The 11123-nt window shown below is 36.0% G+C and overlaps 4 protein-coding genes across 4 annotated transcripts in view; 1 reads left to right on the top strand and 3 right to left on the bottom strand.

Annotated features, from left to right (window-relative positions):
* The first annotated feature begins 564 nt into the window (after nucleotides 1–564).
* On the top strand, nucleotides 565–2812 carry LOC145146201 (uncharacterized). Its single transcript, XM_079074986.1, has 2 exons — nucleotides 565–1487; nucleotides 2504–2812. Exons 1-2 carry the CDS (start codon nucleotides 732–734, stop codon nucleotides 2657–2659), a joined length of 912 nt encoding a protein of 303 aa, XP_078931112.1. The 5' UTR covers nucleotides 565–731; the 3' UTR covers nucleotides 2660–2812.
* A 505-nt stretch (nucleotides 2813–3317) lies between these two features.
* 5-FCL (5-formyltetrahydrofolate cycloligase) lies at nucleotides 3318–5545 on the bottom strand. Its single transcript, XM_079075008.1, is given in 8 exon segments — nucleotides 3318–3745; nucleotides 3967–4037; nucleotides 4168–4213; nucleotides 4299–4340; nucleotides 4429–4593; nucleotides 4730–4870; nucleotides 5220–5475; nucleotides 5477–5545. Coding segments are annotated over 8 exon segments (930 nt in total). The 5' UTR covers nucleotides 5531–5545; the 3' UTR covers nucleotides 3318–3590.
* A 28-nt stretch (nucleotides 5546–5573) lies between these two features.
* On the bottom strand, nucleotides 5574–8020 carry LOC145146359 (putative myosin-binding protein 5). The gene is made up of 3 exons (XM_079074997.1): nucleotides 6922–8020; nucleotides 5974–6729; nucleotides 5574–5903 (listed from the first exon to the last, which is right to left on the bottom strand). The coding sequence occupies exons 1-3, from the start codon at nucleotides 7874–7876 to the stop codon at nucleotides 5734–5736; spliced, it is 1881 nt and encodes a 626-aa protein (XP_078931123.1). The 5' UTR covers nucleotides 7877–8020; the 3' UTR covers nucleotides 5574–5733.
* A 352-nt stretch (nucleotides 8021–8372) lies between these two features.
* Nucleotides 8373–11123, bottom strand: part of LOC145146674 (Pre-mRNA cleavage complex II protein family) — a 3185-nt gene continuing 434 nt past the window's right edge. The window contains exons 2-9 of the mRNA XM_079075022.1: nucleotides 10172–10269; nucleotides 10037–10058; nucleotides 9754–9911; nucleotides 9486–9672; nucleotides 9230–9410; nucleotides 9010–9109; nucleotides 8776–8903; nucleotides 8373–8623 (exon numbers count right to left, since the gene is read on the bottom strand). Of these exons, the coding sequence (XP_078931148.1) occupies nucleotides 8570–8623; nucleotides 8776–8903; nucleotides 9010–9109; nucleotides 9230–9410; nucleotides 9486–9672; nucleotides 9754–9911; nucleotides 10037–10058; nucleotides 10172–10269 (928 nt within the window). The 3' untranslated portion in view covers nucleotides 8373–8569. The remainder of the gene's footprint in view (nucleotides 8624–8775; nucleotides 8904–9009; nucleotides 9110–9229; nucleotides 9411–9485; nucleotides 9673–9753; nucleotides 9912–10036; nucleotides 10059–10171; nucleotides 10270–11123) is intronic.

Genomic DNA, 11123 nt, shown 5'->3' on the forward strand with positions numbered 1-11123 from the left:
CTTATAAAAACCCAAAATATTTTCATCAAAGTCTTAAAAAACCACTATATTATTTTTTTGTACGTTAAAACCCTTATATCTTTTAAAATGTATCATTTAAGGCATTGAGCTCGGTAAATCCTAGATAGTCAAAACTGTTAGGTAATCGATTCTTAACGTTTCTATTGTTACAATTTATTAGATTAAAAAAAATTAAAATATGAGGGTTTAAATGCACTAAAAAGAAATAATATAATGGTTTTTTTAATCCTTTCATGAAAATAGATTAGGTTTTTCTAAACTCAGAAAACCATAAATAATAGTTTTCGAAAATATAAGGATTTTAGTGTACTAAAAAATAATATCGTGGTTTTTTTAAGCATTTGGTGAAAATACGTTGGGTTTTTCTAAGGTTTTCGTTTTAATTAACCCATATAATACATGAGCCTTCCACCTAATTTCGATATAACTGAAAGAATTCAATTGTTTTTTCATATTCCAAAACTTGAAATGACCAAACTGCCCCTATTTCAAAACTCAATTAATCATACATCTCCGTGCCTTGACATACGCAGTTACCCCACCCAACACTTTCAGATCTAACCAACCCCTCTATACAATCCCACCCTGAACTTCATCCTCCCCATACCACACCACCCCACCCCCAAATAACAAACAGATCCCTAAATATTATCCCCATCCCCATTTTCACTCAACATCTATACTCCACCATTCATCATCAACCGAATAACATGTCGCACAACACCACCAATCGACGCAACTTTCCAGCTCCTAGCCCAGAAACACCCATGGATCCCACCCATCATCCTAAACCCACCACCACCACCACCACTCACCCACCAGATCCCTCCGTCACCACCGTCCAAAACATATCCAATCACTTCTCTAGATTGTACTTGAATCATAAATCTCGTTCATCTATAAGAACCTCCACTCAACCTCCTTCTGTTGATACCCATTTGCAAGCTATTTCCACAGTCTCCGACGGCTCAACCACCGCATCTTTGACCAAATCACATAGTCAAAAGACCAGAATACCCCAGAAAAGAGGAAAACCCCATTATTATTATTATTATCATAGCGATAAACCAGTTAAGGAGCAGCCTATTATTGATGAAGAACAAGAAGACAACATCAAGAGAGCCATTGTAGTCAGCAACAAAATACCCACCAAAAAAGCAGAAGATTACGTGATTTTGAAGTCACCAAATCAAGAAAAAAGTGGAGATGAGGTGAAAAAATTACAACAAGGGTATGATATCACAAAGCAATCTTTATCATCAATAGGTATGGGTAAGGGCAGGAGAAGGTCATTTGGTAGTAGCTCACAAGCTGAGTTGGCCGATTTCTTTGCGTGTAATGGCGTCAAAGTGGTTTCTGCTGACATGCCTCCCTATATGCAAATCCATGTTGTTGATGTTACACGAAAAACCTACGATAGCTTGGAAAAGTTCACAGCCAAAACCCTTGCTTTAACTCTCAAAAAGGTACAACTTTTCCTTTAATTTTCTGCAACTTTTGCATTAATTGGTAGTTTATCAGTTTTTTTTTTCTAATTATTGCACCACTGCATTAAATGCTAAACTGGTATTGGAGTGTTGAATCTTGATGTTTGATCTCTATCTATATTTCTGATTAATCATTTCAATCTATGTCTTGGGCAATCAATGTAGTTCATGTCATGTGATTTCCCAAAATCAACAACTACAAATTCGTGTCTAATTTAGCAACTACTTTTGGTGGATAATATACTTTTATGACAAAGATTAATTTGAAATTTTAAATGAATGACAATTAATGTTTTTTTGGGGGTGGAATGGATTGCTGATGTGAAGAACAGGTAGGTCAAAGTTAATGGGGACTAGGGTTGGTGTTTGGTTTAAAATCTGAGGGAATCTTGATATTTGATCATTGATGTAATAAGAGCTGTGGTGGGGCTGATAAGATTGACAACATAGATGCATGATGTATTTTTACTATATCCTCTTAAATTCATAAATTTGCTAAATAAGTGAAAAGGGTCCCCATGAGTATTCTTATTGTCTGTCTCTATTAAGCACTTTCTCTAGGCAGACACTTAATGATGTTTATCTGGTATATATAGATTACTAAAGAAAAATGCACATGGGATTCTATTTTAAGTAACCCTCTAACTAGGGTATAGGGGTACCCCTATATTTGGGACAGCATAGAAAGTTAGAAACATCATGTCTTAGAAGGGGGCCCTTAAGCATAAAGTAATTAAGTACAATTCTTGATTCAATGGTACCCCATGTTTTTGGCCTTTTGCTATGAATGATGAAGAGTAGGACGTTTATGTCTTTTTGCACAAACAAGAGATGGAGAGCGCGTCTCGGTCATACTTTTTCGGGTGAGACAAAAATTGACGTCAGTGTTATTCAAATGCATGTCAAACGCAGTACAATGTGCATGTTTTGTCTTGTCTATGTAATTTGTAACAAATTAGCCTAACACAAAACACTTTTTTTGGTATTTGTTGCAGGAGTTTGATGGGGTTTATGGACCAGCATGGCATTGTATTGTGGGGTCAAGTTTTGGGTCATTTGTGACACATTCCGTGGGTGGATTCTTGTATTTCTCCATGGATCAGAAGCTTTATGTTCTCCTTTTCAAGACTGCTGTTCAAAGAGCACATTGACATTGTTGATGAAAAGGTTTTCTTAATAGATATAGTGTAAAATTTTGGCAATCCTACCTCATGCATAGATAGGTGTACCTCATGCATGGATAGTTGTACTTTATGACTCAAATAGTGGCTCCCTTCCACAAGTAAATGAATTATAGTTTCTTACCTCTTCTTTCTTCGCCATGTTTACTAATTTTGAAAAATTCTCCATCCCTTTCACAATAAGTACTATACTCTGACTTTTCAGATCAAACTTGGTTTTCTTTATTAAATTAAAAGATTACCGTGAATTTGTTTAGATTCTACCGTACGGAAATTGTTTATATTTGTGATATTTTTGACATTATTTAATGTAGCAATAGGCTTTTTATCACACATATTCCAATATTTAAACTAAAAAATCTTCCCTTTGACTATACGAGTCAATATAAAGATGCTCCTAAGAAATTTATGCAGCTAACTAATTTGGCAATAAAAGTCAAAATTGGAGCATAATGGTGGCCCCCAATAATAAACTAACCTAATAATATATGAATCTGCTTAAAACTATGATGTTGGTAATCATAATTTAATTGTTTTAAAGAATTAAAGTGGTCAAGATTATAAATTAGCCCATAACCTCAATGTCACTTTAAAACTTTAAAAACGAAAGTTATTTGTAGCACACAACTTATAGCTTATAAACTATAAAGATATCAAATTTCTCATTAAAGACAAAACTATAAACTCCCACCTCACTATGAGGGAGTTATTACAATAATGGTAACAATGTTACAAGAAATAGCATGTTCAACTAAACACAACAAATTACACAAACAACATCAAGAATCAAAGTTGACAAGAACACATGTAAACACTGTTGTTCAACTCCAGCTTGATGACAGCATCCTTGTATAAGGATTCAAACAGGATTAGATGCAAAGGGCCAAAAGAGATGACACGATTAGGCTAAAGTAATGTCTGAATGAGAAATCTGTTGAGCCACAGGGCTAATAGGGATGAAACCCAAGGGGGATACAAGAGCATCTATGAAAACATCGGTTGGGGTGACTGGTATAACGCCTTCTTCTACTATTTGCACCGAATAAGATAGTGCAACTGCAAAAAGAGGACCACAAGCTTTCTAAGGTACTTTCAATGACAAGTACGAGGGCATTCATGTCTTTTACACAGAAAATTGCAACTTTTGCCACATTGACATCAGTCCAATACATATCAAACACAATACAACTGTGATGTGATGTCATGCACAACAATGCCTTTAAATTAAGATCTTGGTTTTGTGAAAGATTAAAAAAAACACCAAAGAAAAAACTTACTTAGAAGAGGCTGCTTCCAGTTTCGTTGTGTTGCGAGTTCTTGGTACTTTGAGAGGAAGGTGTCATAGTAACTACACAATGAGAAAATATGAAAAAGTAAAGCAAAAACGATTAAACGAATGAAATTTTTTATAAAAAAGTTAAGAATTTAATGGAGAAAGTCTGATTTTGTTGACTTTTATGGTAAGAAGTAAAACATACCCTCCACCACGGCCCAATCGCCTTCCAGTTTTATCAAAGGCAAGTCCTTGAAAGAAAATCAAGATAAATGATCATCAGATATAATAAGTCTTTGAACAATGAATCATTTGATCTTTGTTGCGAGAAATTACCGGGCAACAGGAGCAGGTCAACAGGTTCATTCGCAAGCATCACTGCAATGATCAGAGCCTTAATAGACTTCATAATAAAAAGCTTCAAAGATATTAAAAATATTTTACAAATCTAACAAGAAGTGCTAACCATCTTCACGATCATTCCCATTAGCATCAATTGGAGCTGGCTCTAAAATGTTCATAGAGTTTGCAATTAAATCATCCATACCACAAATATTTAGCATTCTCATGTGGCAATTCTTGTCCTCCACCCGTGGAACATAAAGTCTCTTTCTGCTTTGTGTTTCACCATCTTCATTGACAAATAGACAGAAAATTTCCACTTCATATATCAATACGATTGAGAGATTACATACAAAAAATTCAAGGGATGTTTGGTTCACAGAAAGTTTTGGAAGGAATTGAATCCTTCTCTAAGGAAAACACACCTTTTGTTGGATTCTGTAAGATATGCTGCAACACCTTTGATGTATCAACTTCTCTCAATGCACTACAGCTTATGTAAGCACATAATCCCTTACAAGACTTGAACCATGGAGCTTCCAATATCAGATTCTGAATTGCATCATCTGTACGGACAAACAACTAATTTTGACTTCCAACTTATGAGGTCTTTACATATCACTTTACTAATCCATTACAAGTTCAATGAAGCAAGATCGATTCGAGATGCTCTAAACTATAATGAAAATTATGTTTGATTTGAAATGCCACAAGCAGCTTGGCTAGATCATTTCATAGACTAAATACCATCAAACTGGAAATTAATTATCAACCCATACAAAAACATCACTATTCGAAATGCCAAATTTCTGATCAGAATTTATCAGGAAAATGGAGACAACTAAACCCTAGCTAGACAAATTTTAACTGACATCACAGATTTTCACACACGCACATACGAATTGACGAAAATACCTTCGTGAGATCTAAGGGCGGGGTCCATTGATCTGAGATCCTTCTTGATTTTCGATCGGATAACCCGTTTCTGGGTAAATATGGCTTCGAGGTGATTGTCCTGGGTGGTCATGGTGGCTGAGGCGGCGGAGGAGCGAGGAAGAGCGTAGGAAGAAGGAGGCAGTTGTGGGCGCAGGATAAGAGAGCGAGTACAGGAGAGGGCGCGGGGAAATGCGGGTCTTGCTATTGTGCACTGGTGGGACATGATCACTGCGACCAACTTCCTGATCCCTTTGTACGACGAACCCATGTGACCTCAGTTTTCTGACCATTTTTTATTACATAAAAACTGTTGAATCTGAGTAAACTTTTTTTTTTTTTTTTTTTTTATGTATTATGAAAATATATTTTTGTCAATTATATTATCGACAAATAAAACAAAAAACTTTACACACCAACATAAACGTAACAAATGTTGTTGTATACTGACACAATAACGTTATTCAAAAATCCGTTTGAATTTAGTGGGTCAATATTAAGAATTAAGCTTCCGAAGATGTTGAGCTATTTCTGTCAATATTTTAGTTCCTTCATCGCCTTTTTCAAGCGTCATTGCGGTTTGCTTCAAGAATCCACTCTCCGCTTCAATGACAGCCAATTTCTCCCTCATTAGATTCACCTCTTTCATAAATGAGGCGTTATCACCTGTAAAATTACTCAAATCAGTAAAAAGAATTGAAAAACCCAACAAAAATCATAGGTTTCTTCCGGTTACCTGTATCTCTGTCTTCCAGTTCTTGATCCTCTCGTTGTGAAGACGAACGAACATGATTTTCAAATTCCTTCAACATTCCAAAAAGATGTGATCTTTCGGTTTCAAAATTTCCCGATGTTTCCTCATGGGTCCCCTTTCTGTTTCCATCTACACTCTGATCATCTTCAACGCTCTTGAACTCTGATCGGTCGCCAACAGATCGAGGGTGAAACTCGTCATAATATTCATCGTATTCATCGCTATCCATCTTCTTAATTTCTCCGTATCGCGCTCGATAAACATCGACTTCGGTTTCCAAGACTTTCACATCTTCCTCTTTCTTGAGATACAAATCTCTAAGGATCTGAATGGCTTCTTCATCATACTCCGCTTGTTCATCCATCATTCTCTGGTACTGCAACGCCTCCATATGAACTGCCGCCTTCTCGGCCTGTAACCGTGTGATCATCGCCATGGCGTTGTTGGCGGCAACCGCGGCGGCGCACCGTTCTTCGTCGAGTTCAAGGTACAATGTGACGAGGGTTTTTCGATTGTCGCTGACTTGTTTCTTTAGTTGCTGGAGAATTGAACCGCCATCGGCTGGTGATTCATCAGTTGTTTCTGAAAACAAATCGGATTTCTCTAATGGAGCTTTTTTGGGAGGTTTATGAGCCCATCGAGGACTTTCAATCGATTCTGCAAATGATACCCCAAAGAACTTGTTTCCTCTGATATGACTAGGTGTTTTCATAGCGTTTTCGTTCATTTCTTCATAATCTGATAGCAATTGTAGTATTTCCAAGTTAACATCGATCACCATCAAATTGGTGCTTCACGATTAATGGGTTTATGTTGTAATGTTAACTAAATTAATTTTAATTTGCTAAAAATTGGAGCGAAAGATAACAATTTTGCTAAAGTACGTACATGTCTATTTTAGAATCAAGATCTTTTGGCAAGTAAACTCACGTTTGGCATTTGTGTTCATTCCAAAGTCATATTCAGCAATGTCTGGTTCGTTATCAGACACAAACCTGAGCTCCGTATACCGAGCTTGAGACAATTCTGAATTTCTACCTGCCTCCTCGATTCTCCATGCTGCTCTAGGAGAAGCCATTGGTGCTAGTGAAGAAAACCTAGGAGAAGAAGCAGGAAACAAGGAAGACGAAGCTCTAGGAGATGAAGATGGAAAGAGCGAAGAGAAAGCCCTAGGAGACGAATTTGGAAACAACGAAGATGATGCTCTAGGTGAAGAAGTTGGAAACATGAGTGATGCTCTAGGAGACGAAGACGGGAACAAAGAAGAAGCCCTAGGAGATGAAGTTGGGAACAAACCAGACGCTCGTGGAGAAGCCGGTGGTATTTGGGAAGAAGCACGAAGGTTTGAAAAGTTTCTAGAGAGTTCTTTAGAAGGTTGTTTGGGCTTTAAAGATTCACCACAGCATGAACATCTATCTGTGTCAACGATCGCGTTGTCGTTTTTGTTGTTATCTGTAAGCTTCTTCTCGGAGGGTTTGGCGAACATCTTCTGATCTTTATTGTGATTATCAGAAGCAGATTCTTTTTCAGTTGACAAGGAGAGAAGACAACCATCACACATGGTTCGGATATCAGATAGTTTCCTGTGAACATGACAATACGCCAAGGACGATATGTCTTTCTTGTGAGAATCACATATGGAGTCACTGTAATAGGAAGTAGGGCTGTTCTTCCCGCCAAGAGCATGATCGACACGTGTACACAGGACGCAAGGGGGGTCTAATTCAAAGATATCTGCGAATTTGTTGGAAATAAACGCAAGGAAGCCGTCGAGATAAAGGGAGATGATTAGCATCCATTCGAGAACAGCCCAGACCACGAAATGTGGGAATCCGCCTAACTCCTCCTCAACGAACATTCTGAAAGTTCTCTTCGATTTCCTCATTGTAACGTCGTACACAACTCAAGAAATGAAGAAAAGAAAACCTAGGTATGAAAAGTGAATACAAGGTGACACAGATCTCGTGAGTTAGAAGAAAGGAACGATCGACTGACAAATGGTAAAAAATTAAACAATCAGGTGAGAGGCTTCCCATGTCCATAGTGTTAGTTTATAAAACTGGAATTGGTCTATTGCCTAAATTCACTCTATACCATGCAATCGTTAATTTCACCAATAAATTGAAACTTAAACACGACATTAGTCAAAGACTCAAGGATTACTTAGTTTTTTAAAAGGCCCACAAGGTTTGTTTGTTAAAAAAAAACTTATTATTATTATTATGTTAAAAAAAAAAAAAACTTATTATTATTATATTACATAGTATATTAGTAGCATCACTACTTTGTTACTTGTCTGATCACATCTGTTATTATTTTATTGTACTTAATAATTTACTATTACTAAATTTCAAATATCTATCTACAAACCAAACAACAAATGAAAAGGATATTTAATTTAAACATGGCTCATAAGCATTCCACTATTTGTATTCTAAGTTTAAAAAATATATCTACAACCAAAAGAAAAAACACTATAATTCCACTTCCATACCAACGGAACAAATTTCATGTCAGTTTTACAAAATCAAAGTCAACTTTCTGTATCTGAATAATAGTGGCTGTTGAACAAAAGTCTTCAGATTCCAGGCAGGACATTTGAAGCCATGTATGGAGAAACACATCCCTGTACCTGAACCCAAAAACAAACTAATTTTCAATACTATAATTACCTAAACCTTCTTCTCAACAGTAATGTTCTAATAAGAAGAAAAAAAAGCTACACTTGGGTAGATTTTTATAAGTATAATGCTTTAATAAGAAAAATCTTAAAACATAATGTACCTGCAACAAGCAAGTAGGAATCTGAATGAAGCCTTGCAGTAGAAGATCAACATCCTCCAGAAGATGTTGTGGAACAGGAGTGATTATGTAGAGAACACCTCTCAAAGTGTCTACTCCCCTAACAATTCCTGAACACAATATATATAAATGCATTATATATCTTAGGCCCTGTTTCTTTTTCCCCATTAAGTGTTGTCTGTATAAAATATAAATGATGTTTAAAAAATAACCTACCAAGGCCAACACAGTGAGGCAAATTCCCATAACCTTCACAACTAACTGCCAATCCAACTATACTTGCATTCAAACTGTAGAAAATTTCAGCTTCCGGCACCTGGCGTTATACAAAAACTATATTAGATGATGAGGGCATTCACGTCTTTTGCACAGATGAGAGAGATCAAGAGAGACAATAAACTGCAAAGTTTTGTCCCATTGACATGTTGAGGTAAACCTGAGTATGAAGGTGTTTAATGTTGACAGCTGACATGGAAACTTCATAAGGAGGGTGAGAAGCCAATGCTTGAGCAATTTTTTTAATTGAACCCATCCTCATGTTACTTGGAAAACAGTGTGTGAAGTATGTCATTATACTTAAATCCCGTATATGGCGTGAATCTTTGTGTACAATTACCCTGAATAAGCAAATATGAATCTTCACTAATGACTGAAATTAATCTGCATAAGAAGAACTCAAGAGGGATACATACGATCTGTTTAAGGAGTCCTGGTGGGCTGATTTGATTTCAATTAAGGTTGCTTCCTTAGCAGCATCCGTGTCTTGAGACCAGAATGTTCCGGAAGGTAGGTTCTTACTTTTAGCAGAAACACAAATGTTAACCACATGACTAGGAGCAATATGGTTCAACATGTCCACCAATACATCGTACCCAATACCTGACACAAAAGTAGGAAATCTGTCATCACATTTTTTTATTTTTGAAAGGGACTAAAAAGATTTAAAAAACAAAAGCATACCTTTCACCCAGCCGGGAGTGTTGATGATTAATGGCATCTCATTGTTGTTGGGAGATGATGAATGATGGTGTTTATGATAGTGATCGTATAGGGCGAATATGTATTTCAAATAAAGCTCTGGATCTCTTTTTGAAGAAATGTCACCAAAGAAGAAGCATCTGTCAGGGAATTTGCCACAAAAGATGATCAGACAACTTGCATTCAACAATACATGTAACAGTATATCTAATGTAGCTAAAAAACTTTGCAAAAAGTTTATATATGGTTAAGAAGTAAATGATACCTTTCTGGCTGACTTTTTAAATCTGCAGTGCAAGTGCAACAACAAAAACATTCAAGAACACAAGAAGCCAAAAATTAAAAATGTCAGCATATCCATTATAAGGCACTGAATTATAAGGGTTTTTGAAGAATATACCTATGCTTTCACTATCAAGTAGAGTGAGTGAGAGACATCCAGGAGGGGTAAACTCGGGTTGTCCAACATCAGTATCCAAGTACGCAACTCTCTTATGCCTGAAAAAAAAAAGACTTCAAACTTTAAATCCAATATAACCTCATATGAATATAGTTAGTTACCATCATCATACAAAAGCCAAAGTTAATGAGTGACAAAGTGTTCAAAGAAAGGAACTTTGCCATTACATATTTAAAAGAATACAAAGAGGTAACAATTTTTCATGTTTCAAGTCGGTTTATCAGGTATAAGTTATTGAAGAAATTCTCTAAAGCACATTAAAGTTATGAAGTTCTATAATCATTTTATACTTCACTCCATGTTCACATGCCTATATGTGGGAGGAATCAGATATCATATAACAACCAAAACCCAACAAAATTTTGTAGTTAATCAAATTAAAACCACAAAGTTTATATAAACTAAGTCTAGGAAAAATATAAATGTGACTTGATTTATCACCACAACCAAAAGCCAATTAGAAACTATGCATTTGTAATTGTAAGCAGCCAATATAATCATACATTCTATTTCACTATGTAAGGTCCAGTCAAGCGCCTATCAAACACCACCATTTAACATCTTCACTTGTCAGTCTCATTTTTATGGTGATGGGGTGATTGGATGTGTTTCTATAACTTATATGATGCCAGAGAAAGGAGGAAGAACAAACGGAAGGTAAGCTTTTATTAGAAATTTTCATTTTCACTAAGAAGCAAGAAAGTTGTACGAGAAAAAAAGAAACCTGATTTTAACATCAATTTGTTAGAGAAAGCATGAACATTCAATCAGAACCACATCAATTCGAAATATTAATTTGGCATGTACATGAAGCTTAACCTCTAATGCTTGGAATCAAATGTCAAGAATATGATGTTATCACAAGATATTATCAGTTAGAACTCAGATAGCT

Source organism: Lactuca virosa, chromosome 1, assembly GCF_052849685.1.
Source record: "Lactuca virosa cultivar CGN04683 chromosome 1, Lactuca_virosa_CGN04683_v6, whole genome shotgun sequence".
NCBI classification, from domain to species: Eukaryota; Viridiplantae; Streptophyta; class Magnoliopsida; order Asterales; family Asteraceae; genus Lactuca; species Lactuca virosa.